Source organism: Juglans regia, chromosome 8 (assembly GCF_001411555.2).
Source record: "Juglans regia cultivar Chandler chromosome 8, Walnut 2.0, whole genome shotgun sequence".
Taxonomy (NCBI): domain Eukaryota; kingdom Viridiplantae; phylum Streptophyta; class Magnoliopsida; order Fagales; family Juglandaceae; genus Juglans; species Juglans regia.
The window spans coordinates 19729672-19755956 of NC_049908.1; the positions used below are offsets into that span (position 1 = coordinate 19729672).

General features: G+C 36.2%; 1 protein-coding gene across 2 annotated transcripts; it reads right to left on the reverse strand.

Annotated features, from left to right (window-relative positions):
* Positions 1-3183: 3183 nt before the first annotated feature.
* On the reverse strand, positions 3184-10815 carry LOC118349315 (probable U3 small nucleolar RNA-associated protein 11). 2 transcript variants are annotated; one of them, XM_035693654.1, is made up of 11 exons: positions 10629-10815; positions 8634-8821; positions 7441-7566; positions 7136-7226; positions 6936-7027; positions 6761-6854; positions 6588-6667; positions 5636-5722; positions 4124-4223; positions 3936-4032; positions 3184-3451 (listed from the first exon to the last, which is right to left on the reverse strand). In XM_035693654.1, exons 3-10 carry the CDS (start codon positions 7494-7496, stop codon positions 3940-3942), a joined length of 693 nt encoding a protein of 230 aa, XP_035549547.1. In that variant the 5' UTR covers positions 7497-7566; positions 8634-8821; positions 10629-10815; the 3' UTR covers positions 3184-3451; positions 3936-3939. The 2 variants fall into 2 exon arrangements, with proteins under 2 accessions (XP_035549547.1, XP_035549546.1); XM_035693653.1 differs by lacking the exon at positions 8634-8821.
* Between the last annotated feature and the right edge of the window lie 15470 nt (positions 10816-26285).

The following is a 26285-nucleotide window of genomic DNA, read 5'->3' on the forward strand; positions in this document are numbered from 1 at the left end:
GGTGGGAAGGCATGAGGAAAGATATCAGAAGCCTGGTAAAAGAATGTGAAGTTTGTCAAGTCAGCAAATATGAAAATGTGCAATATCCTGGCTTGTTACAACCACTTTCTATACCTCAATCCCCATGGTTGGATATTTCCATGGACTTCATTGATGGGTTGCCCAATTCTAATGGATTTTCTGTGATTTTTTCTGTGGTAGACAGGCTAACCAAATCTGCCCATTTCTTTCCCCTTTCACATCCGTATACAGCTGTTAAAGTTGCTCAAGTTTTCTTTTCTGGGGTGTTTAAGCTGCATGGGTTACCAAGGTCCATTGTTTCTGATCGAGATACAATTTTCACTAGTTCATTTTGGAGACAGTTATTTCAGATGCAAGGGGTCTCTTTGGATTTCAGCTCCTCTTACCATCCTCAATCCGATGGTCAAACAGAAGCGTTGAACAAATGTGTGGAAGGGTACTTAAGGTGTTATTGCAGTCAGAAACCAAGGGAATGGACTTCATGGTTACCCATTGCTGAATGGTGTTACAACACTACTATACATTCGACCATCAAGATGTCTCCCTTTGAGGCTCTCTATGGCTATGAACCACCAAAGTTGATGGCCTATGTCTCAGGAACATGCTCTAATGATGCTGTTGATAGGCAGCTCAGGTCAAGACAGGAACTGTGGGCCTTGTTGAGAGATAATATAAGGAGTGCACAGCATAGGATGAAATTCTATGCTGACAAAAATAGAAGTGAAAGATCATTTGAAGAAGGGGATTGGGTCTTTTTAAGACTCCAACCTTATAGGCAGAAATCAGTTGCAATGAGGCATAACATGAAACTAGCACCACGATTTTATGGACCCTTCCAGATTGTGAAAAGGTTGGGATCTGTCGCTTATAGATTAAATTTGCCTAGCTCCTCAAAAATACACCCAGTTTTTCATGTGTCATGTTTAAAAAAGAAACTTGGCCAGCACATTGTACCCTTACCAACGTTACCTCCCACTGATTCAAGTGGTCAGTTACAACCTGAGCCTCAGAAAATTGTGGAAAGAAGGGTTTCCAAGCATGGTAATCATGCTGTGACAGAAGTCTTGGTGAGCTGGGTGGGGGCTGCAGCCGAGGAGTCTTCTTGGGAAAGTTTGTGGAAATTAAGACAACTCTACCCACACCTTGTGGGAACTGTGTTGTGAGGTGTGCTCTACGTGAAGAACTTGTGGTCAAGTTCTTAAGGGGGGGAGAATGTGAGGTGTGAAGAGATCTGGATAGAAGGGAAGGAGCAGACGGATGAAGATCACAAGGGAAGCAACGATATTAACGGCCATCCTCAAACGGGGCGTTTTGAGAATTAATGAAACGGTGTGTTTTAATTCATGTAATAACGAGTTAGTCAAACGGTGCGTTCTCTGTAAATTGGCCGACGTCGTTTGGGTCTTCGTGTATAACGGAATAAGAGTTAGTTAGAGTTTGTTAGTCGGTTAGCTTCGAAGTCTGTTAGCCGCGATAGTTCTATAAAAGGAAGGGTAGGGTTTTAGGCAGGGGATCGGAGAATTTGTGTTGAGTGTGATTGTAAGGAGCTTGGAGAATGCTCGAAATTCTCTTCCATCAATAAAGAACATTTGTACCATTCTTGTTGTTTTTCTTGATAGTTACTGGCTGGTTATTGGTTCTTGAGTTCCTGAAGAGGAGAGACCATAACAGCGTCTCGGAGCAACAGGAGCTGCGAGCCTGAGACTCACGATTCACGACGGCGTGGAGCAACAAGAGGGAGCTGCGACGTTGTGAAGGTGGAGTCGTCGAGTAGACGCCGGTTGTCGGAGTGTGGAGAGTGGAGAAGCGACAATCACATATCAAAACCTAGGGCTTGATCTGTTTTTGATTTTCTGAGTCTGAGACCCTCTTTCCTCAGATCTTTCTCCGCCATTCTCTAACAAATGACCAAATGGGTTTGCTTCAAACCTATTGCTTGACTTGTTCTTGAAGAATAAAAGGGCTTCGATTTTTTTTTCTCTCTCTCTGCTTGTTCTCTGGTACAATGCTCTGGTTTTAAGGAACATGCAAAAAACAAAGGTGGCGATGGGGAGAGTGCGGTACCTATATATGTACTTTGGAAAACGAAGATGTGGTTAATATATAGTAGTAGATAATTCTGATTGAAATATAAAGTAGCTGAAAGCTTAAAGGAAAAGAGAGATGGCCTTGGATACTGATCTCTCACTCTCTCTCACGCTCTCTCTCTCTCTCCCTAACTTTTTCTTCCTCTTTTTTCTCTATCTTCCAAGGCTTTTAAGCATTAACGAGAGATGTATGGGACGCGGTAAGCAACGACGTGCACATGCAGATTTTGTGACTAAACTATCGGGTCACAGATTTCAGAGGGCGTTTGTTTTTGAATAAAGAAATTCAATTCCAAGTTGGGTATGGGTGAGAGACTCTCAGCCCCTGTGAATACAGCGAGGCCAGCAATTAAACAGAAATCAAATAGGAATACACCTATCTGTCGTCGGTCGTTGAGGAGAGCAACAGTCGGAGGAATGCAGACAATCGGCGCAACAAACACAAATCGTATGAGAGAGAGAGAGAGAGAGAGAGAGAGGGTGGGTGGAGTGCAGGTGACGGGGTGGGAGGAGGGAGGAGTGAAAGAGGGAAAAGAGCGGTAAAAAAAAAATGTTTTCGCCAGTATGTAAGTATAAGATGTATTTTCCGAGGAAAACACTATGTTCATTTGACTGCTGATCAAATTTTTTTTTTTATTTAATGATTAAAAAAGTGATTTTAAATAGATTAATATTTTTTTTTATTTTTTAAATTTATTTAAATATGTTAAAAAAATATAAAAAAGAAAAGAAAAAAAAAAAACTTTTTACACTGGGCGATATGCCCAGCAGTCAAGTTGGAGCGGCAGAGTAGCTACACCCATTTGCCGAACCAGAGCTTGTAATTTACGGGTGTAAATTGAAAGAAAAACACCCGACGTAAAGTGAAAGGAAACACCCGACCGGCCTGGAGGCGCTCTCATAAGTTTAATTTGTTAATATTACTATGTTAGGATTTTACTCCCTATAGTGATTAATTTTTCTCTATTTTAACGGTCAATAAATTCACAATTTTGTTAGTCAGGAAGTCATGTTGCAAAAGAGATAATAGTTCGAGGCAAGTTATAATTTCCCATTCGCTTTTGACAATTAAATTAACCCGCAAAGTCAAAACTAATGTAAATGTTGATAGAAGCATCACTCATATTCAAGTTTCTTCCAAGCAGTTAGCTTAGCAGATTTTAAAAACTATGAGAATTATCAGATGATTGGACAATCATTGTTTCTGAAAGGCCGCAAGAAATGCCCAAGCTACTTTTTACAAATTAAGGAAAAACTGAAACGCCTCCAATCTGACAAACAAAATGCTGGTGCCTTCTGCTCTTTTAAATGCGAAGCATCCTTATAAAAACCCCACCAAACACCTACATTTAAGTTAGAGATGTAAGCTACAGAAAATGCAAGCAAAACTTTGTGACAAACCAATTTATCTAATTGTTTGCATTTTCTTTTAATGATAACAATTCAAATCTCAGTGGCCTAAAGACACTGCATTCTCAGAATATTAGATCAGTATAAGTACCAAGTATATATTTTTTTTATTGGTATCGGGTGTCCAAGAACAGTGTCCCGACTAATCCCGGGGGTGCACAGGCCCTCGGTTAGGAGTTTCCCGCAAGTGCATCTCGGGTAATTCAAGGGAAAAATCCCTCAGTCAGATGGCCCCTAAAAATTGTTTGCACCCAAGGATAAAATGAACCTTAGACCTAGGGGGAGCATATCCTGAAGCCCAAGGCCTTTACCACTTGAGCCAACCCTTGAGGGTTAGTAACAAGTATATATAACAATTATTTTGACAAAGATAAAAAGGCAGACAGAGGCCATATCATTAAATAAGTATATAAATACCTTTTCAACGCTTCCGTTCTGACCTCCACTTGTATACTGGTTTAGAAGTGGGACAAACAAGCTCATCTTCACGTAATTTGCGCTTCCGGCCCTTTTTCTGTTTATTAAATGAGATTTGTTTTTATTTCCAAAACTTTGACCTGCCACCCAATAGAGAATTAAAGGCAAGGAGTTTAAGATGTAAATACCTGTAGTTCCTTCTGCAATGCCATATCCATATAGAGTTTCTCCAACTGACTCACTCTATTCCTCCTTGCTTCCAGTTCTCTATAGGAAGCAGCAGTTTTGCTACATATGGAAATCAAGGTTGTCACTAACAAACAACTAGTTCCTAATAATCATCATGCTAACAACAACAATAGTATAAAGCTAAACAGAGTTGAGAAACAAAATATAGAAATTAAGAAGCATTTCACACATCAAATAGATATTAGAATTCAAGGTTTTAAAGAACAGTATGTAACTTTTGCCTCTATGAAATGACAAATTCGGGTTCATTTCGACTCATTGATATTTTATGTTTTTTTGCCTTGTTTCCATAAAAAGGCAACAAATGACAACAAAAGCAATTACTAAATGTAATAAATTTTACAAAAAGAAAACATAAATTAATGGAAACATAACTCCAAAACAAAATTATGGCAATCAACACTAATCATATGCCAACACCCATGGTCACTCTCTCCAATATGGTTGCTGCAACCAACACTGTCGGGATTCATTACCACTGCCTCACCATCATATACACGTGTGTGTGGTATGCACCATACGTAGATACATTTTGGCCATGCAGTAATTTTAATCGAAAGTTGGAGCTTTATGAGGATAAGGCCACAATGGTACAGTAGTAACATGAAAACCCTATAGCTTCTCCATTGTGTTTTATTCTTCAATCCCAACACTCCACCGGTCCTACCCTACACAACTACATACCACACAGAACACATCCTTGCAACCCAGTCATACAGTATCTGCAAAACCTCACCACCATCACTGCTCCAGCTCTATATCCTAACACTGATGTGATCACTTAAAACAAGAAGAGGGTGATAGCAACAGTGAAAAGAAGGATAACAAATCAAGCAAAAGAGATTTTTGTTTGATATGCATGCAAGAGAGAGAGATAGAATAACTATGGAGAGTAAGAGAGAATATGAGTTTGTTGCTAGAGTTTTTTGATGTTAGGGAGAGGAAGGGATTTTTATTGGAGTGGCAGAAGAAAAAAATGAGGTATCAATTGTTACTTAACTCATTATACGTCAGATCTCAAGAATACTTAGACTTCTATTATGGCTCATGAGCCTCCTAGCCAAGCCTATTTTGACTTTGGCTTGAGGCACGAAATAAATGGGACTAACTTTGAGTTGAACTCGGCTAATTTAATAAAGAACCAAGCATAACTTCACAGAAACTTTAATTGACGGTACTCATAAAGAAGAGGTGCATATGAATCATTGGAAAATACGTTTGACGGAGTCACTTAAAGGGAAATTTAACTTCCACTATAGAAAGTCAAGAAAAAAAAGAGCTAAATTCACAATTCTACTCCATTTACCATGTAACTGAAAGACGAATACAATGTTAATCAATTAGATCCTAGAATAATCACATGTAAGAAGAGCAAAATTTCAAGATCCAAATGAATAAAAATAATTCTGTCAATCAATCTATATCAATAATTTGTTACATTTTGACTTTACCTTCTAATATCATCATTGATAACATAATCAGAAGTAGGCATTTTTCCCCTTTTCTTTAAACGTGATTGTATTTCTTTAGCCTCCTCCCTGCAAGGATAGGAAATGGATAAATAGATCTAAATACTTCATTTCAACTTCAAAATAAAGAGGCAGGACTTGAAAATAATGTTCACACCACAGATAATTTGGAAAAGGATGAAGGGTTAGAAATGACTTTAATGACAACAAAAGTGAGCCAAGAGATAAATTTCCATTTATTTTCCTTTAACTTAAAACTCAACTAAGTGACAAGAATACCCAAAATGAACACCCCCAAAAGAGAAACTAATAAAATTGCAAAGAAAAGCAAAAGGAAAGTTCACCATCAAGGCATAAGATTTAAAGCATAAAAAAAAATAGAAAACAAACACAAGGAAACCCATTTTGAGTTTCCCACAAGACTGCTGCTAGTTCGCATGGGATGCCTGCCTAATTTTGTGAAAACCAAATGCTCCACATCAAACATGGAGGCACTACTCTCCAAGCAATAGGGCACCTTCTGTTAACAAGATCCCCCTAACCACAAGATAAGAGTGAGGGTGGGAGAAACAGAGGTTTATTGGGAGTCCTACAGGTCTCTCTCATTATGCATAATGCAAACCCATTCCCATGGAGTATACAGAAGACCAAGGCACCCCTAAAGCAGCTTTCTTCTTATTGACAGCATCATTAGAAGGATCCCACTATAGATAATCAATGAAAACGCCAAATATTTAATAACAGATTGGTGTTACATGTGTAACAAAAGCAGAGAGACGGTGGAGAGAAAACTAAGAAAAGACAAATGCCACTGTTATTTTAGAAAAAGAGAAAATAAAATCTCATGCTTCCAATAACACCTCACTTTGTCAAATATGCAAATAAAGGATATGAAGACATTACAAATAATAATTATAATTTAGGAAGCTCAAACCTGTCTTCAGCATAGTAAACATGTCTATTAGATGGCTGGCTATCAAGAGAGTGCAGAACGGCAGTAAGCTTTTCAACTTTCTTCATTGGACAAAGAAAATCCATAATTAAAATCTACTTGAAAACAAATGTAATCTAAAAACCATAAGCTTTACAATAAAAGTACTCGTCTACCTTTTTCTGGCTCTGCAATTTTTGAAGAATATATCCCATATCTTGGGTCTTCATAAGCATAAGCTCTTCCGTATTATATTTGTTTGCCTCATTCCTATAACAGAAGCTTACAAATTAACTATAATTCACAGCTAAGACGCCAAAACATCAAAGCATGAGAATTCATTCATGTTACTCTAATTTGTGGACTCCATTAACAGTTTTTGCTTTCATCATCCGGAAGTAAAACTCATCTGGATTCCTGAAAGCAGCTTTCTCCCTAAGTTTCTGTTGAGCAAATATGTTCAGAATAAAAAATAGTTAACATATATATATATTTAGCCCATCAACCAACTAGACATCAAGAAAACAGCATGGAGAACTTTGAAACTCTACCTGCAAAGTCTGCTCCTTTTTGTGAAAAACTTGTGCCCGCTCGACATAATCCTTGTGCTTTTCAAGAAGACCAAATTTTCTCCTTGAATGCCTAAAAAATAGAACAGGGATCGTCAACAATTATTGGAAACAATTAAGTGTTTTATCAATTAATGAAAAATAAATATATATCAAAGAAAATATATTTTGCACCCGTAAACTTTGAAAAAAAAATCACCCTAATATATTTACAATTCATTTTGAAAAATAGAGTTTCCCCTTATAATATTTGAAATGTACAGCAAAGGGTGAGTCTGCCGACTCACGGTTGAGATCTTTCTTTGTGAGCTCGTCTACTAATAGCATTCCTTAGCGACGACATGTTGAATTAAATCACCAGCAACAACAGCAAGATAGCAAAGAAACTGGACTTCCTTCAAAAGTGAGCAAAACTGGAAAGCAAATTTTATATTAATTGAAGTGAATACAGCAGAGAGGCATAAACATATCAATATTTTTTTATGAGTATATAAAGACCACAATTATATTTAACCACAATCAACATTACAGTATATAATCAAAATCTCATTTATAAAAGCAAAATATCAAATTGCAGAAAATCTTCTTCTCTTTATGTATTCCATCCAGCCTCAAAGCCTTCATTTTTCTAAGTGCACCATCAATAGGAGTATAACCTACGGTTTGGTCCGGTTTTGGACAAAATTTAGAACCGAACCAGTATGTACCGATTTTTCATTTTCAAAAACCAATTACGCACCGGTTACCCCCCTAACCAGCACTTCCAGTTTTACCGGTTCCAGTACGGTTCAGTCTGGTTTTAATAAAATGCAAAATTGTCAAAAAAAAAAAAAAACTGCTTTAAAAAATCTGTTTTATTCCAAAATCTGTTACTATTACAACAATCTGCTTTAATAAAAAAATCCAATAACTGATTTAGAAGTTCATATGGAATTTGAAATTGGCGTCCAGTGAAATAGAGCTATAACAGTGCATAATCAAACAGTCCAGTGATGATTCACAAAAAACAGATATTTGGAATTTGGGTCCCCACGAGCATATTTAATGGCTGAACCTTCTTCACTAAAAACAGTCATTACACCCCATTTTTAAATATATTAACAGATGGTAATTAAATAATTTTACAAATAATTTCATTTTGTTACAAAGGGGCAGAAAGATTAGTAGATAGCATTAATCCAATCATATATTGTTTACAAGGTTGGACCAAACAATGCAAACATTGTCAGACTCAAAGTCACATTTCTAACGCTTTCTCACCAACCAAACATAGTCACAGTCACAGACAATGAAAAAAATTCAAGAATCATTGACAAAAATTAAAATGAACAAGCAGAGTAGCAGATTAATGACTAATGACTATGTAAATACTAAATAGTAAATACAAGTTACATTACAACAATAAAGAAATCATAAATAATCGTGGCTCATGTGATGACTGATGAGGGAGAGAAATGCGAGAGAGAGGAAAAGAAAGTACCGTGTCCCCGTGAGAAATACGTGGCTGTGAGAGGGGCTGTGTGCGACGGCGATTGGTGCGAGAGGTGAGGGGAAGTGCGACGACAAGAGTAAGGGACTGTGTGAAGCGGTGAGACGGCGAGAGGTGAGGGGACTCAGGCTGAGAGGGCGACGTCGAGATGTGAGGGTCTATGTGCAACGGACCGACGGCTGCGTGAGTGATGAGTGAGGTAGAGAGGAAGGAAGGGAACTGAGGGGACTCGACTGAGGCCCTGGTAGCACTGTTCATCCGGGTTCCGACCCGGGAAACCGGGTATACCCAGACCGGAACCCGGGTTTCAAACCCGGGCCGGGTCTTCCCAGGTCATACCCGAGCCGAAACCCGGATGAATCCGGGTTTTTAAAAACCCGGATTCCGGGTTCCAGGTTAAACCCGGTTTTTTTTTTTTTTAAACAAAAGGGCCTACTTGTTTTGAACATTTTTTCAAAAAATAAATGTTGATATAACATTCAAACTCTATTTGTTTAATCTTATAAAATAAATGTTTTCAATAAGTATGTTAACATTGTCCACAATAATAAAAATATATGAAAATGGAAAGCTAAATTTTATGTAAAAAATTACTAAACTTAGAAACAACTAATTACCTAGAAAAAGAAATATAATATTTAAAATGCATGCAACACAATGCAATTCACTACATATTACATTATTTAGTATTTATTCATTACATTACATTACAAAATAAAAAATAACATAGGCTACAATTCCAAAACAAATACAGCCACAAGATACAAAACAGTCCCAAAATATGCAGCCACAAACAGCAGCCACATACAAACTATCTACCACTAATATGCTATATAAGGTAAGTATTTACATCCTAATTGACAGCTTTATACAACGTACCCATAAAGGAAAGTATGACCAAAAATAGTAAAAATCTTGCCCAGCCAGCATTATTGTGATGGCTCCTCTCCAACTTTCCTTTCTAGTCATTTAGATATCAATCAAAAGCTTCCAAAATATGCATGAAAGAACAGAATAGAAAGAGCTCCAAGTCCAAAGATTTCAAAGATTTCCTCTTCTTCTTCTTGATAAAAAAAATAAAAATAAATAAATAAAAGTCCAAATATTTCAACCCATTTTATTGATCCTTGGATTTGACAGAAAGCAGACTTGACCCACCAAAAAAAATCTCAACATTCCATATATGGTAGTGGCACCAGGCCCCTACTACCCAAATTGGTAATATGTGTCTAATATCGTCAACATAAAACTTATTAGTCTTCAGATTGTTTTATGTCCCCCGTATGATTAACACAAAATGCAATGTAAAACAGACTAAAACAGAGGCTGTCTATTACAATTTACATTGTTAAGCAAACTATTTGTTTAGGGTTCAAACTCTAGAATAATAAATAATCTAACTTAATATGCTTATTATTACAAACTTCCTTTTCTGGTTTTAGTTTTTCAATAAGGCAAATTGCACTTAAATATCTGAGTACATGAACATTATGTGAAATCTCCCATCCTTGCAATTCTGAAGCTAATCTGGTTTTTACACATATCTGGTTTTTTTGGAACTATTATGAACATATAGGCGAACTACATTCCCTTTGGTTTGCTTGGCTTCTTTGCTTCCATGACTTGGCATTTGTTTGTGATATGTTACGGTATATTACACCCTAGATAATAATATAGAAATTATTACACGATCACTGCCATATAAACCCACCTTATACATGATTCTGTTCAATGAACTCAACAATATAGAAATCAATCAGCACTACTTGAGCAGAAGAGGAAGCATTATCCATTAGACAACAAAAGATATTCAAATAATTTTCAAATAAAAACAAAATCAGACACACGGAGAAACCAGAAATCCAAACTCAACAAAAGATACTCGATCACAGGAATCCAACCCAGAAATCTCTCTTGGAAAGCCAAACCCAGAAATCCAATGGAGAGAGAGAGGGAGATAGAGAGAGAAAGAGAGAGTAGACTCACGGGGTCACGATGGAGGCAGGGACTTAGGGAAAGGCCGACGGCGACGAAGATGCGGCGGCGACGGAGATGCGGAGACGAAGATGCGGCGGCGACAATGGGGTCGCGGCGACGAAGAGGCACGGAACTTAGGGTTTCTTGCAAGCGTAACGAGAGAGAGAGAGAGAGTGACAGACGGATTCGATTTGGGGGGGGGGGGGGGGTTTCTTAGGATGCGTAAAGACCCGGGTACCGGGTTTTAAACCACCCGTATCCGGGCCGGAAAGGTCCGGATTTTTCAATCCGGATTCCGGTCCGGATTAAATCCGGGCTGGAACCCGAAACCGGATCCCGGTTTTTCGGGTTCCGGAACGGGCCGGGAAAAAACCCGGCCCAGTTGAACAGTCTTAGGCTCTGGGGCTGATATTAGGGTTTATTGGAGAGGAAACGGCCGTTTCCTGTGGTTTGGGCAGATGGGCTTTTTGAGTCCACTGGGCTTTCTGGCCCGCTGGGCCTTTTTTAATACCTATATAAATATATACATATTTAATGCAATATATATACATACATGATACATATACTAAGTTGAAAGCAACGTGCAAAGAGCACGTTTGCTTAGTTAGGTGAAACAGATCATTATTCAAAGATAAGAAAACTGTTTGACAAAAAATTATAAATCAAATATAATAATTACATGTTTGGATACATAAGAAAATAAAAAGATTAGTTCAAAATACACTATAGTTGAATACAAGTCGGAGTAAAGTAATATAGACAAATTAGATAATATAAAATTTTCAGCGATTCCTAATCTAATTGGAATTAGCTTAGCTAATTGATAGGATCCTATTGCATATAAAAGTAAAAAAAAAAAAGACTTTGCTATGGTAAAAGAATCAAAGAAAGGAGAATGACAAACTTACTGGCATATAAATGAGAAGCTGAGATAATAATACAAAATATTACGAAAATCAAACAATACAAACATGATAGGCATATACTATATTAAGATCACTTAAGCTGCAAATAAGAAAATATTTATCTAAAGAGAATGCAAGCAACAAAATCTAATGTTCTATTTATGTTAATAATTTACCTGACAAAAAAATAATATATATTTTTGTGTTGTTCCATTACATATATTTGCAAGTATGATAAGATACTGCCATAGATAACCTAAATAACATAATAACATGAGAGGAATACCTTGTAGTGTGTCAATAAGCTATCCAAAGCAGCTGTTTGCTCAGGACTCAGATAAAACCTGAGAGAAGTGGAGCATTAGAAATAAGACAGACAAGAATTGCATGTTTGAAGTTTATAAAATAACCTAGATTCAAAAGAATGAAATCAATAAGATAAATTCAAAGAATCATTAGAATACCAAAATTTTCAACCACATGAACTAATTAGAGTCAAACCAGATCACACCAAAATAAGAAACTAAGTAAATAAAGTTTTTTTGAACACAGAAAGAACAAGAACAAAATAAAAATAAAAATAAACAAAATTAGAAGCTCGATTCTTGCAAGCATGAACTAGACCATTGTATCTGAGGGAAAGAGGGAAAAACAAACAATGGGTATATTTAGCATAGTAGTCATGACATCATGGTAAACACAGGAGTAGCACTAGTCTTGCCATTTGTGTGATGGGTCAAGAGTTAAAAGTGTGAAATGTTGCTGGGGTAGATCTCAGTTCTATAAAAAGTGAAAGAAAATGGTTGTATCTATACTGTCCTAATTCCTAAATTTATAGTGACAATGAAACTCCCTAAATCAAGCTTTGTCAAATATAAAAACATATTGCAAGAAATCACAGGCAAATATTGCACCTAATACCTTTATCATCAACCTTTTCTGCTACATATTAAACTTGTCAAAACACAGAAGAGCAAGCAGATATTCCAAAACTGGTTATAATCTTACAGAGTTAGGTTCATTCTCTTAACTACCCAACTACAAACATCGAAACAATCAATTTACAAAACTACATGAAAGTTTTGAATTATGACATGTAACTTTGAGTCCCACACACATATCGTACAAACCACTTGAGTGAAAAATGAGACTTGTCCAGTAACAAAAAGAAGTGGGGTAAAGAGATATTTACTCACACATAGAACCTGCAATACAATATAAGCGACATAAATGGTTGTATCAAGCAAATCTCACCCTCAAGAGCAAAGAGCCTATAAAGGATCCCATTGCCTGCATAACATCAACAACAGAGGAAATAGCAGCCATCAAAGATTCAATATCTGCCTGTAAAAGTAAAGAGCTAAAAGTGCACCAATTATGCCATAGAGATTTGAAGCTGGAAAACAAACTTCTAGATGGAAGCATCTTTAACAAAATATATTAAAGAAAAATAACATAGCAATTTCTCAAAATATACAAATCTAACCAAATATATAAAAAAAATAACATAGCAACTTCTTTTAGTCAAACAAGAAAAAAAAATTAAAAAGCATCTTTATTATTCATACCCAAAAGAATTTCTACCACAACATACAACCTCAAAGTAGCATAAACTTCAAACCAAAGAGTCCAAATCTCCTGTAAAAAGCAATAACTATTTGTTAATTTAAAAAATAAGAATATAAACATATTAGAGAACACCAATAACTGTCCAATGTTTTAGCCGTGTGTGGAGAGGAAGGAAAAGGAGTTGAGTAGGGGGTTGGGTCACGACGGAGGGGAGCCGATCCACTACCCATAATCATAGAGACATTAATTATGAGATGTAATACCCGAGTCCTACTACGTAGGTCTTTACGTCATTTTATTAATTCCTTAAGTTAAATATTTTGAGATAAAGATTTTTATTACTTTCAATTATTTTATTTTAAGGTGGGTATGCTTTATTTTAAAAATATGATTTATTAAAATAAATCAAGGGTATTATTTTTAAGACTTTGAAATATTTTCCCTTAAGCCCTTTAATTTTATTTATTTAAGAAATGACCAATTAATCTCTACCATTGGATTGGTAGGTGAAAAGTAACCTTGAGGTGGATAGATCTCCACCATCCATCTTCCAAAATTATGTGGTAAGCTTTGACCAAGCAACTAAAGCCTTGTATCCCTTTTCATCCATAGGCTTATAAGGTAAGTCATTAAGCTCCTTTGACCCATAAGCTTTCTAAAGAAGCCATTGACTTCACTTTACATTGCACCCATCGTCCAAAGCGACACAAAAGGAGAAGAAGAAAAATAAAAACTATCCTAAGGCATTCCATCCTTGCACCGTCGATCAAAGCTACACAAAAATGCAAGAAATAAAATCAATTCCCTTTAGTCGCTTAACCCGTCGACTACACTTACGAAAAGAAAAAGAGAAAGTGTTCGTCTTCTTCTCCAAGCTAAAGCCGATCCCCTCTTCTTCTCCTCTCTTTTGTTCTTCAAGAAACCAAACTCCTCTCACCTCCTTCAAGCCAGGCATCCACTTTTCATTTTTCTCAAGAGGAAAATAGCAAGGTAAGAGTACCCTTATCCTCTCCTTTGTGTATTTTGAATTTAGACATGGTTGATCAAGTGGGTTTTCTTTTGATTATTTTTTATGTTTCGGTTTTGGGGTTTAAAACAGTGATATTGTGTTGCTCTTCATCCACACGGCTATACCTCTATTTGGTCTTCCACTTGTGTTTTGAAAGGAGTTAAGAATTTAAGGTAAAAAATCCTAATTTGACTCATTTATTTTTAATATGATTTTGGAAGCTAATTAAGTGTTTTAGCTTGTGTTTTGATGTAGTTAATTTCCTATATTGCAACTAAATATGTATGCCCTTTTTTGGCCCAAACCGAATGGTATTATAGTTGTTTTGCTATGTATTTTCCTATATTTCGAAAATACTATGTTGTTATTAAACTTGGTTTAATCATAGGTGATGATTATAGTGATTTTAAATTTTATATGTTGGTATCATGTGCCTTGTATTGAGGTTTGGTTGGTAATCTATTTTTAGGATGTTAGAGGTTTGGTTTAAAGGTTTGCTTGGTTCTATAATTTTACATCTTGCTTTTAAAAGGTATTAAGTGAGTAAATCATAAGGTTAAGTGTTTAAAGGTTTTAAAGTTTCTTAATGGGTAACTTTGCCATACTTTATGCTACTTTAATTTTAATGGGAGATTTTATCTAAACTAATTAAATATTTCTTATGTGAATAGGTTATAGCTTAGTTGGTTTAGATATAAGTGATTATTTGGGCACGATATATTATGATATGCAAAGCTGTCCAAGTACTCCTAAGTCCATGTCACGCCATGTCTTGATGTAAAAATAGACCATTTATGTTGTCCCTTGTTTGGTTAAATTCTACCTAACCCAAGAGTCCAAAATATTGATAAGCTATCCCTTTTATAATGAGGGATCACAAGTTGATTTAAATGACATGTTTCCTAAGCTTGTTTAGCCTACTTGAGATACCTAAATCTATTTTAAAGCCCATTGTTGAGAATTTCTAGATTTTATCTCCTAATGTCCATAACCCAAAGTGAGCTTGAACCAAAGAGACCTTGTTAAAACCTATGAATTCTTAACTACTTTTCATGTAAGCCCTTAAAATAGCCTTTCCATGGACAGCTAGCATGTCTTAATATTTAAGTTATTTCTCTTGTAAGTCGGGGTGAGGAGTAGTCATTTGAGTTAATGTTAAGCATAAAAGGGACGTTAGATTGTAATATCGTGACTTTCTCTTTAAAGGGAGGGCTAAAGAATATTATATGAGTATTAACACGCTTACAAGTTCTCTTTATGAAATAATGTCTCTCTCTCTTATTGCAAATGTTCTTCTAAGAGTAAAGGTATATAGTATGTACAAGCCCTTTCTTGATAGCCCCTGTTAAGCACCCTATTGATTATAATTGTGTGTGTGTGTATAAGGTAATGCATGCACGTAGGTTCTAAGTCATGAGATTTCCATACATGCTCTCTCAATAAACTTATTGATTATTCCTATATGTAATATAACATGAAAATATATCTTGTTCATAAAAATGCATGTGCATTGGAGTAAGAAAGATGATGAAAATATTTTGATTGCAAAGGAAAGGAAATGAATGTCTCATGCCTTATGCTTCAAGTGATGCTTTAAATGAGTTTAAAAAGGTCCCTATGAACTGATGTTTTAAATGACACAAAAAAGTGTTTTAAAATGTCCCTATGAACTCATGCTTTAAATGACGTGAAGAAAGTGTTTTAAAATGTCCCTATGAACTGATGTTAAAATGTCTCGATGAACGAATTTTTTATGGATGCCATGAAAAATGATGTTTAAGCTCATGCTTTAAAATGATGTTTTCATGAATGCACTGTTAAATGAAAAGATGATGTTTAAGTTCATTCTTTTAAATGACGTTTTCCATGAATGAACTGTTAAATAAAAAGGACTGAAAAGAAAGGACTGAAATGACTGCCATGAATGAAAGAAAGAAATGACTGCCACCATCATCTCTCATGACAAACATATTATGATCCTTTGATGCAATTATCGTAGCGACGTCACGAACGATATCATGCATACCAAATCGATTGGAACTTTCTAGTAGCAGACAAGAGTCTCTTAATTTATGAAGTTGTGTATCTAGCATATTTCTTGCTTCTTCCAATGTATCAATGCCATCATGAAATAATCCATAACCATAACAATACTTCAACAAGTCACGATAGCAAACAAAGGCAGGAAGTTGGGCACAGAGCAAAAGGAGGGATTTAAGCTCCTGAGACTCAAGATTCTTATAACTCAACTCTATTGGAGAATATACTGTTTTAGCATTTTTCTGACGTGTCTGGGAGTCAATTTTCTTAACTGGCGCATGGCATCCTTCCATTAACCTAAACTCTTATTTTTAAGCCTTTGAAATTGTTAAGAGTGCAATAGGAAGACCTGCACACTCTTTAGCTACCTCAGTTGCTATCACTCTCACATTAGGATCTTTGACAGATTCATGAAACTGTCATCTTCTCAAATAAGTCCCATGCTTCTTCTTTCAATAAAGTCTGAAGTGCAAAATCCTTCTGGGTGATCATTCCGCAAGTTAATACATCTTGATTTCTAGATGTCAGTACTATTTTGCATCTTTCGGAAGGAGTAATTCCTATTTCCACCAAATCAAGTTGCTTCCATATATCATCCAGGATAACAAGTATCTTCTCCTCCTTGTATTTCGATAGCCTCCATTGTAGATGACTTGCTCTCCCTTTTTCAGTTTCTCGATCAAGCTTAAGACCTAGTGTGTCCGCAATCTCTCCTTGAATTCACATTGCATCTGGGCTCTCTGACAAGATTTCCATACCCACCTTATCGAATAACTTATCCTCCTTGACTTTCCTGACAATTTCTCTCATCAATGTACTTTTTCCAACACCAGCCATCCCCCATACACCGATCTTATTGATATTAGCATCTCCTAATGCCTCCATAATTCCCTTTGCAATTGACATTCTCGACTCTAAGGCCACGTAATCCATGTATCTTGCAGTCATTGTTGCTTCTAAAGCAGGGCGATAAGAAACTTTGTTGAAGTTTCCATTTTTAAGAAGTTTAGCAATATTCCCCACTATATTCTTTGCTTATTGGCTTAACTGATGTCGTTGCTTCAAGTTCAGGCATGCCGCAATAGAGCTCCTCGTCTCTACTTCTTCTTCGCCTTCACAAATTTTCCTGGTGGCCAATTCTGTAATCACATCCGCTTTCGTCAGCCACGTGTTGATATTAGGAATTAAACTTATTCTTTTTCATCTTTTTATTCTTTTATTCATCTTTGTATCACATGTTAGTCATGTCTTTTTTTATTTCTTCATGTATTATTATAAATACCGTTACTGTACACATATGTAAATATTTTTTACAGAATAATAATTTTCCTTTCTTCCAGAAGTTTCTCTCCCTTTGTCTCGACCTTTGGTCTACTAGGGTTTCACCCTACCCGTGCTCAACTAGGGTTTACATTTTACATGGTATAAGATGTCCTTTTTGATTGCTTCTACGGCGCCGTCTCACAAATCCATCTCCGAGAATGCCACTTCTCCTTATTTTCTTCATTCTAGTGACAGTCCTGGTGTTCTCTTGGTTACGCAACCTATTCTCGGTCAGAACTACCATGCCTGGTCTTGCTCGATGTCACTCTCTCGGCGAAGAACAAGCTTGGATTCGTTGATGAATCCATTACTAAACCTTCGGATTCAACATATTCTCTTTTTTCTCCGTGGCTTTGATGTAATAATATGGTGATATCTTGGATCTTAAATTCTGTTTCTCTTGAAGTTTCTTTTAGTATCTTGTATAATACAACTGCTTGTGAGATTTGGTCAGATCTTAAGGAACGATTTTCTCAAAAAAATGGACCTCGCATTTTTCAGTTACAGAAATCGATTTCCTCCCTCTCTCAAGGTTCTCTTTCCGTGAGTAATTATTTTACTCGTCTTAAGAGGCTTTGAGATAAACTTACTAATTACAAGCCCTTTCCTGTTTGTTCTTGTGGAGTTGTACAAACGTTGAATTACTATGTTCTATAGGAACATATTTTACAATTTTTGATGGGATTGAATGAATCTTTTACACCTGCTTGTGCACAGATTCTACTTATGAAGCCTATGCCTCCTCTTAATAAAGTTTTTCTCTTGTTTTACAAGAGGAACAACAACGAGAAATATCATCTGTTTCTCTGCCCCTGTTGACTCACATGTTTTTGTTTCTCAAAATGATGGAACTAGATCCGTTAAATCATTTTCTAAGAAGGATAGACTAGTTTGTAAACCTTGTGAAATTACTGGTCATGTGATTGAAAAGTGTTACAAGTTGCATGGCTTTCCCCCAGGCTACAAACCGAAACAGAGGCAACAGTCTATGGCTAATAATGTTGTCCTCAGTGATAGCAATTCCTTGACTGTTTCTCCTTTTTCATTGACTAAGGATCAGTATCAGTAGCTTCTAAATCTACTCCATCCTTCTAAATCTGCTGATGAAGTTCCTTCTGCTGTCAATGCAGTTGTTTCAAATAATTTTTCTGGTATTATTTTTCCTCAAAATAATATTTATTCTGTTTTTTCTGTTGCTCAGTATGCTACTTTTAATTCCAAGTATTGGATTCTTGATACTGGAGCCACTGATCATATGGTTCCTTTTATTGATTTTTTTACTTCCATTACCAGTTCTGTTAATGCCTTTGTGAAGCATCCTAATGACCAATCTGTGTCTGTTACACATATTAGTTCTGTGTCTATTTCTGAACATCTTGTTTTAAATGATATTCTATGTATTCCAACTTTTAAATTCAAGTTAATTTCCATTAGCAGTTAACACAATCACTAACTTGTTGCTTTTTGTTTTCCTCTAACACTTGTCTAATACATGACCTGATTCGTTGGAGGCTGATTTGAGTGGGTAGATTGTAGGGAAGCCTCTATATACTGCAACAGTCAGGCCTTTCTTTTCTTTTTTCTTTTTTTCTAGTACATGTGTTGTTTGTTTAACTGAAACAATAATTTCACATGTTTGCTCCATTTCTTCCAAATGCTCTAATTATGAGCTTTGGCATAATATAATTGGTCATCTTTCTAATTCTAGGTTGCTGTTTGTGAATAATTTTGTTCCTAAATTGACTATTCCATGCAATCCTTGCATGATTTATCCTTTAGCTAAACAAAGAAAGTTATCTTTCCCTAATAATGTTAATTTATTTGTTGCCCTTTTTGATCTTATTCATTGTGATATTTGGGGTCCATATGTTGTACCTACTGTTGAAGGTTACACATATTTTCTGAATATTGTTGATGGTTCAACTCGTGCTACATGACTTGATCTTCTTAAGCATAAATCTAAAGTTTCACATATTTTTAGAGTCTTTTATAAAATGGGTAAAACACAATTTCATTTAAATATAAAATCACTTCGCACTGATCATGTCACTGGATTTTCTTTTACTCATTTCTTGCATTCTAAAGGCATCGTACATCAACATAGTTGTGTTGAGACTCCTCAACAAAACTCTAATGTAGAGAGAAAGCATCAGCACATTCTTAATGTAACTAAAAAAATGATGATTCAGTCTCATCTGCCTATTAATTTTTGGGGTGATGTTGTTTTAACAGCAACTTATCTCATTAATAGGCTCCCTACTCCTCTTTTAAATCATAAATCTCCTTTTGAGCTTTTGTTCAAATCTTCTCACTCTTCTACTCATTTAAGAACTTTTGGTTGTCTTTGTTATGCTTCAACTCTACAAAGATCTCAAACCAAATTTGATCCTAAAGTTCGAACTTGTATTTTGCTTAGTTATCCTTTTGGCATAAAAGGTTACAAGCTTCTTGATTTAAAAACTAATAAATATTTTATTTCAAGAAATATTGTTTTTCATGAACATGTTTTTCCTTTTACTTTTCAAAACAATATTGATTTTTCTTCTATTTTTCCAATTGAATGTTCAGCTTTAGATTCTTTTACTGTGCCTTCAACCATATCTTCTGTTGATTCATCTCTTAACTTCTCTTCACCTTCTCATTCAAATAATTCTTCCCCATCTGTTAATTCTTCACCTTCTCGTTCAAGTGATTATTCACCTTATGTTGATTATTCTTCCCCACTGCCATCTATCATTGTTCCATTGCCTTCTGATCTTCCTAGAAGATCTTCTATAATCAGAAATGTACCTGGTTACTTGTAGAACTTTCATTGCAATCCCTCTTCTATACACTCTACATTAGATCCTTCAACAATTTCTGATTCATCAGGTTCTTTTTCATTTTTGTCTTCATCTCCTAAATATGATATTTTCAATTTTCTATCTTATACTAATTTTTCTCCTTCACACAAATCCTTCGTCATGTTCAGTATGGGCTTTCAGCAATCCAAATCTAATTATTCTCTTTTTACTAAGACTAAGGGTTCATCTTTCATTGCCCTTCTTGTCTATGTTGATGATATTCTCATTGCTAGTAATAATATGAAATTTGTGGAGCTTTTGAAATCCTTGCTTGATGAGAAGTATAAGCTTAAGGACTTGGGTAAGCTCAAATATTTCCTTGGTTTAGAAGTGGCTCGATCTCCTGCTGATATTTCTCTATGTCAAAGAAAATATTCTTTGGAGATTCTTCAAGATGCTGGTTTACGTGCTTCTAAACCTATTGCTTTTCCTATAGAACAAAATATTAAGTTGAGTAAGGATGTGGGAGACTTGCTGCTTGACCCTACAGTTTATAGAAGACTTGTAGGTCGACTTCTTTACCTCACATTAACTTAGCTAGACTTATGTTATTTTGTCAATAGGCTTAGCCAATACATGGTTCAACCTAGGCAGCCTCATATACAAACAGCCTACAGAATTTTATAATACATCAAAGGCACTCTTGTCCATGGTCTTTTCTTTCCTGCTGCAAATACACCGTCTCTCAAAACTTTTGTTGATTTTGATTGGGCTTTTTGTCTTGATTGTAGAAGATCTACAAGTGGTTATTGTGTTTTCCTTGGGGATTCTTTGGTTTCATAGAAGACAAAGAAACAAACCAGTGTTTCCAGATCTTTTGCAGAGGTTGAGTATAGATTCATGGCTTCTACCACTTGTGAAATCATTTGGTTTTTCACTCTCTTATCTGATTTTGGTATTTCTCATTCTCATAGTGCTCAACTTTTTTGTGATAGTCAAGTTGCCTTACACATTGTTGCCAATTCTGTCTTCCATAAAAGAACAAAGCACATTGAGCTGAATTATCACTTTATTCGGGAAAAAATTCAAACTGGAATTATCAAGATTTTTCACTAAGCTTCCAGTTATCAACTTGCTGATGTGTTAACTAAACCTCTTGGTTTTCAACAATTTCATCATTTAGTTTCCAAGATGGGAGTCAATTTTATATACTCTCCATCTTGAAGGGGGTATCAGGAAATAAACTTATTCTTTTTCATCTTTTTATTCTTTTATTCATTTTATTCATCTTTGTATCACATGTTAGTCACATGTCTTTTCTTATTTCTTCATGTGTTACTATAAATACTGCTACTGTACACAGATGTAAATATCTTTTTACAGAATAATAATTTTCCTTTCTTCCAGAAGTTTCTCTCACTCTCTCTCGACCTTTGGTCTGCTAGGGTTTCACCCTTCTCGTGCTCTGCTAGGGTTTACATTTTGCAGTTGACATCATCTTCAATTTCCTCACCATTTCTTATAGTAGTATAGACGGCGTGTTGAATCCTGTTCTTAGCATCCAGCAACGTCGTTTCCTGATTCTTCAGATTTTGCATGTTGCTCTTGTAGTGACATGAATAACATAGCTACTGTCCAACTGGTCCAACAGTGTACTCCACGGTTTTTCGCTGCAATTGCAATAACGACCTCCATTCTTTTTTCAATTCTTTTCTTTAGAAAAAGAATAAAAACTGCATAGAATTTCGTTCGAGTAGACAAACTCAAAACCAAGGAAGATAAGAGTTGACACTAGGATGACAAGAAAGCATAGTGAAAAACAAGGAAATAAATTCTTGCGGTTAGGAACAGAGAAATGATCAAGTGGTCAACCATGGTCGGTCACTCTTATCATTCACTCATGTATACATGATCGCTTTCGATCTTCATTAGGTCCTCCAATCATGCCTTGTGCTGAACATTCAAATTTGTGTAAACATGAGTTGGTAAGATATTTACAAGCTGGATACTAAAAATGATTAATAAGAAGGAACTACGTAGTACTTACCTCTCTTTTAGGTCCTCTGCATCAAGACTGCAAAGCAAAGAAAGATTGTCACTAGTGGAATCAATTATATGTATGAAAGCCAACATGATCAACTTTTCTGCATTGAAACATTAATATGACTGACTTTTATGTGGTGTGAATTAATTGGAGTGACTTTCATTGAGTACGCATGACTTTTCTGCATTCAATAACATGATTCTGCATTATGCATGACTTTTATTGACTGACAATGTCATGCATTGACTAACAATGTTTTCTGCATTGAGTACACATGAAAATGTCATTTTGAATGATTCTGTGGGCTTTGGTGAGGCGAGGCCTTCTCAACGAGTTTTGCTCCAATCCAAAGGGAATATGGTGATTTAGAAGCCTACTCTGGTCCTGATTCTGATGCTATTGCTCTTGAAATAGAAATTAGAGAAGAAGCACAATCTGAATATGAATCTGAGAGAGATTGGTTTAAAGATGATGTGAGAAAAGAATATTGTTCTGACTCTGAAGGCCTTGCAATTCAGTTAGTAAGTTCCCAAAAAGGAGTGCTACCAGGGCAGTTAACCGTCCTTCCAAACTGAACTCATGATTAGTCCTCTCATTTTTTGGAATATTAGGGGAGTTCGTACTTCTCATTTGTGCTTGAGGAAAATTATAAAAAAATTTAGGCCTAATATTTTAGCTCTGTCATAGCCTTTTTTGTTGGAAGATAAAATTCCAAATTTTTTGGGAAGATTCATTACTTGTGACTTATTTGTTACTAACGAAGCACATGGTGGTAAAATCTGGTTTCTGTAGAATTCTGTTCTTTCTTTTCATTGGCTAGCTGGGTCTAGTCAATTTCTTTCTATGAAAGTTGAGGAGAATGGGCATGCCTATGTTCTTACCATTGTGTATGCCAAATGTAACCAGCTTGAGAGGAAGAAACTTTGGGAGGATCTGGCAATGGCTGGTCATGGGAACCTTCCTTGGATCGTTTGTGGTGACTTCAATATTATAAAAAATGACTGAGAGAAGAGGTGGACTTCCTCGACCATTTGCTGCGATGGAAGATTTCAACATGTTCACTCATAATTGTGGTTTGCTAGAAATGTCTTATAAAGGATCAAGGATGACTTGGTGTAATCGCCAAGGCAGGTTGGCTTGCAGTTGGGCCAGGTTAGATTGATGTCTTATTGATTCTCATTTTCTTAATAGTTTTCCTAATGCTTTTTTACTAGGTCTTAGCTCGTACTACTTCTGATCACTCTCTGTTGGTGATTCAAATGGGTGAAGACCCGTTTAGGTATGGCCCTTGCCCTTTTCGTTTTCAATATATGTGGACTGATCATGTCGATTTCTTTCACCTTGTTGGGGGGGTGTGGAGAGAAGCGGGGAATGGTTTTGGTTTGTCCAAATTACCTTGTAAGTTGAAATGAGTCAAGGTGGCTTTAAGGGACTGGAATAAGAATGTGTTTGGTAGGACTAATATCATTATCAATGATCTAGAGCAATGTATTAAGAGATTGGAAATCAGTCTTCAAGATTGTTACAATGCTGATGATGATACTGATCTCATGGCTTCTAAAATGGAGCTTTTAACTTGGATGGGTAGAGAGGATACCCGTCTAGCGCACATGGCTAAGAAAAGCTGGTTGGAAGATGGGGACCAGAATTCGAAATTTTATCATGCTTATCTGAATGCAAAAAACCACAAAAGGGTGAAGGATATGTGTTTATCTGATGGTACCTTGTTAGATTCCCCTTTTAAAATTCATTAGGCTGTCATGGATTATTTTACTCAGTTCCTAGGTGTTGGGAGTAGTAGTGAGTTGCCTATGTTAAGTGATTTGATTTCTTCTGTGATCACCAAAGAGGAGAAGTTGACGGTTTGTAAAGCCCTTTCTCTTGAGGACATTAAGGAAGCTCTTTTTAGTATCCCCATTGATAGCAGCCCTGTTCTAGATGGTTTTGGTTTTGGTTTCTTTAGGGTTTGTTGGGATTTGGTTAAAGATGATTTATTCGAAGCCGTTTGTGAATTTTCCAACATTGCTCGCTTCCTAGATTCTACACTGCTTCTTTTATTGTCTTAATTCCTAAGGTGGAGAATCCTAGTTTGATAAGTTTCGACCTATCAGTCTTTGTTCAGTGATCTATAAGATTTGTGCTAAAATTATTGTGGGTCGTATGACGAATTTGCTAGCTAAGATGATTTACTAGGAACAAGGTGCTTTTATCCCTGGGCTTTGTATTTTTGAGAACATCAGTCTTACCCAGAAGATGGTCCATTCGATCCATAAACTGTCAAATGGGGGTAATGTGGTTGTCAAACTTGATATGTCCAAGACTTATGACAGAGTTGATTGGTATTTTTTTTATATGTCTTGGATGCTTTTGGTTTCTCTCCTTATGTTTGTAATCTGATTAAGATGTGTATTTCTACACCTTGGTACTCTATTATGATGAATGGTACTTCAATGGGGTTCTTTAAAGGGGAACGTGGTTTACGGCAGGGTGACCCACTTTCGCCCTATTTTTTCATTATCATGCAAGAGGTTCTCTCTCGTCTTCTAAAGAATTCTTTTGAGAATGGTTCTATTGGTTAGTTTTCTCAAGCTAGAGGCACCCATCTAATCTCCCATCTTATGTACGTGGATGATATTGTTATTTTTGCTAATGGTGGGAAAAGATCCATGAGGAAGTTAATGCAGGTTTTAACACTTTATGAAACATAGACAGGTCAAATTCTTAATAAAGAGAAGAGTGCCATCAATTTTCCCAAAAAGATCCCTCTTCGAAGGAAGTCTTCTCTTCTTCGTACTACTGGTTTCATTGAAGGATCATTTCCTTTTAAGTACTTGGGTGTTCCTATTGTGGATGGGAGGCTCAGAGTTTGGGATTTTGGTGAGTTGCTTGGTAAAATTACTAAAAAGATTGCAGGTTGGAAGATGAAGATGCTTTTTGTTGGTGGGCGGACAATTCTTCTTTAGAATGTGCTGTCGAGTATGACCACTCATCTCCTGGCTGTTTTACAGGTTCCTCACACTGTGATCTTGGCCTTGAATAGACTGTCGAGTTCCTTATTTTGGGGTGATTGTGACGGGAAAGGAAAAAGGAAATTGATTGCTTGGAAAAATATTTGTAGGCCTATAGAGGAGGGTGGGTTGGGTATTCGGGATTTTGACGAAACCCAACGAGCTTTGCATTCGAAACTTGCATGGTGTCCTATTAAGGGTTAGTCTTTATGGGCGGATTTCTTTAGGAGCAAGTATGCTCGAGGCAATCATTTATCTCTTTTGGAGCCTAATAAGGGTACTCGGTTTTGGAAATCTATTGCCCAATGCATTCCTGATATTTTATCTAATTCCAAGTGGATTGTTAGAGAATGTAATATCTATTTCTGGTACGATAATTGGGATGACAGGGGCCCTCTAAGTGTTAACCTACCCTGTGACTGAGCACCCTTTGTTGAACATTAAAGATTGTCGTATTGGTCATGGTTGGGATTTCTCCTTATTGGAAAGACTTGTGGGTCATCAGAAAGCTTCTGACTATGTCATTTCTTGGCCAGGAGAAAAGATGGGGAGGATGTTCTTATTTGGTTGAAGGACAATTATGGAAATTTTACAACCAAAAGTGCTTGGGATTGTATTTGGATTAGGGCTTCCCCTTTACCTTGGGCTCAGTGGATTTGGCATAACCACCTTCCTAAGAAAATTTCTATTAAGATGTGGAAGGCTATGAGTGTTGATGAGAAGATTAGAACTGTTGGCATCCCAATGGTCTCTAAATGTAATTGCTATTCCATGGGACATTCTGAGGATTTGAATCATATACTCTGTAATGGTGAGTTTGCTAGGAAGATTTGGCATATGACTACTATTCATTTAGATGTGCACATGGGTGTTTTTAATACTTGGAATGAACAAGTTAATTTTTGGTTTCAACGTGCGGGTAAATCTTCCCAACTTCGTATTATTTTGGCCTTCTCCCTTCTATTGTTTCTTGGAAGCTTTGGGA

Excerpts from the sequence above, each read along its gene's own strand:
- LOC118349315 (XM_035693653.1), bottom strand. The coding sequence starts at position 7,496 with ATGTCGTCGCTAAGGAATGCTATTAGTAGACGAGCTCACAAAGAAAGA. Across the intron at positions 5,723-6,587 it reads GTTTACTATGCTGAAGACAG|GGAGGAGGCTAAAGAAATAC; the intron begins GTTTGAGCTTCC and ends CTATCCTTGCAG. Across the intron at positions 4,224-5,635 it reads ATCAATGATGATATTAGAAG|CAAAACTGCTGCTTCCTATA; the intron begins GTAAAGTCAAAA and ends TTCCATATGTAG.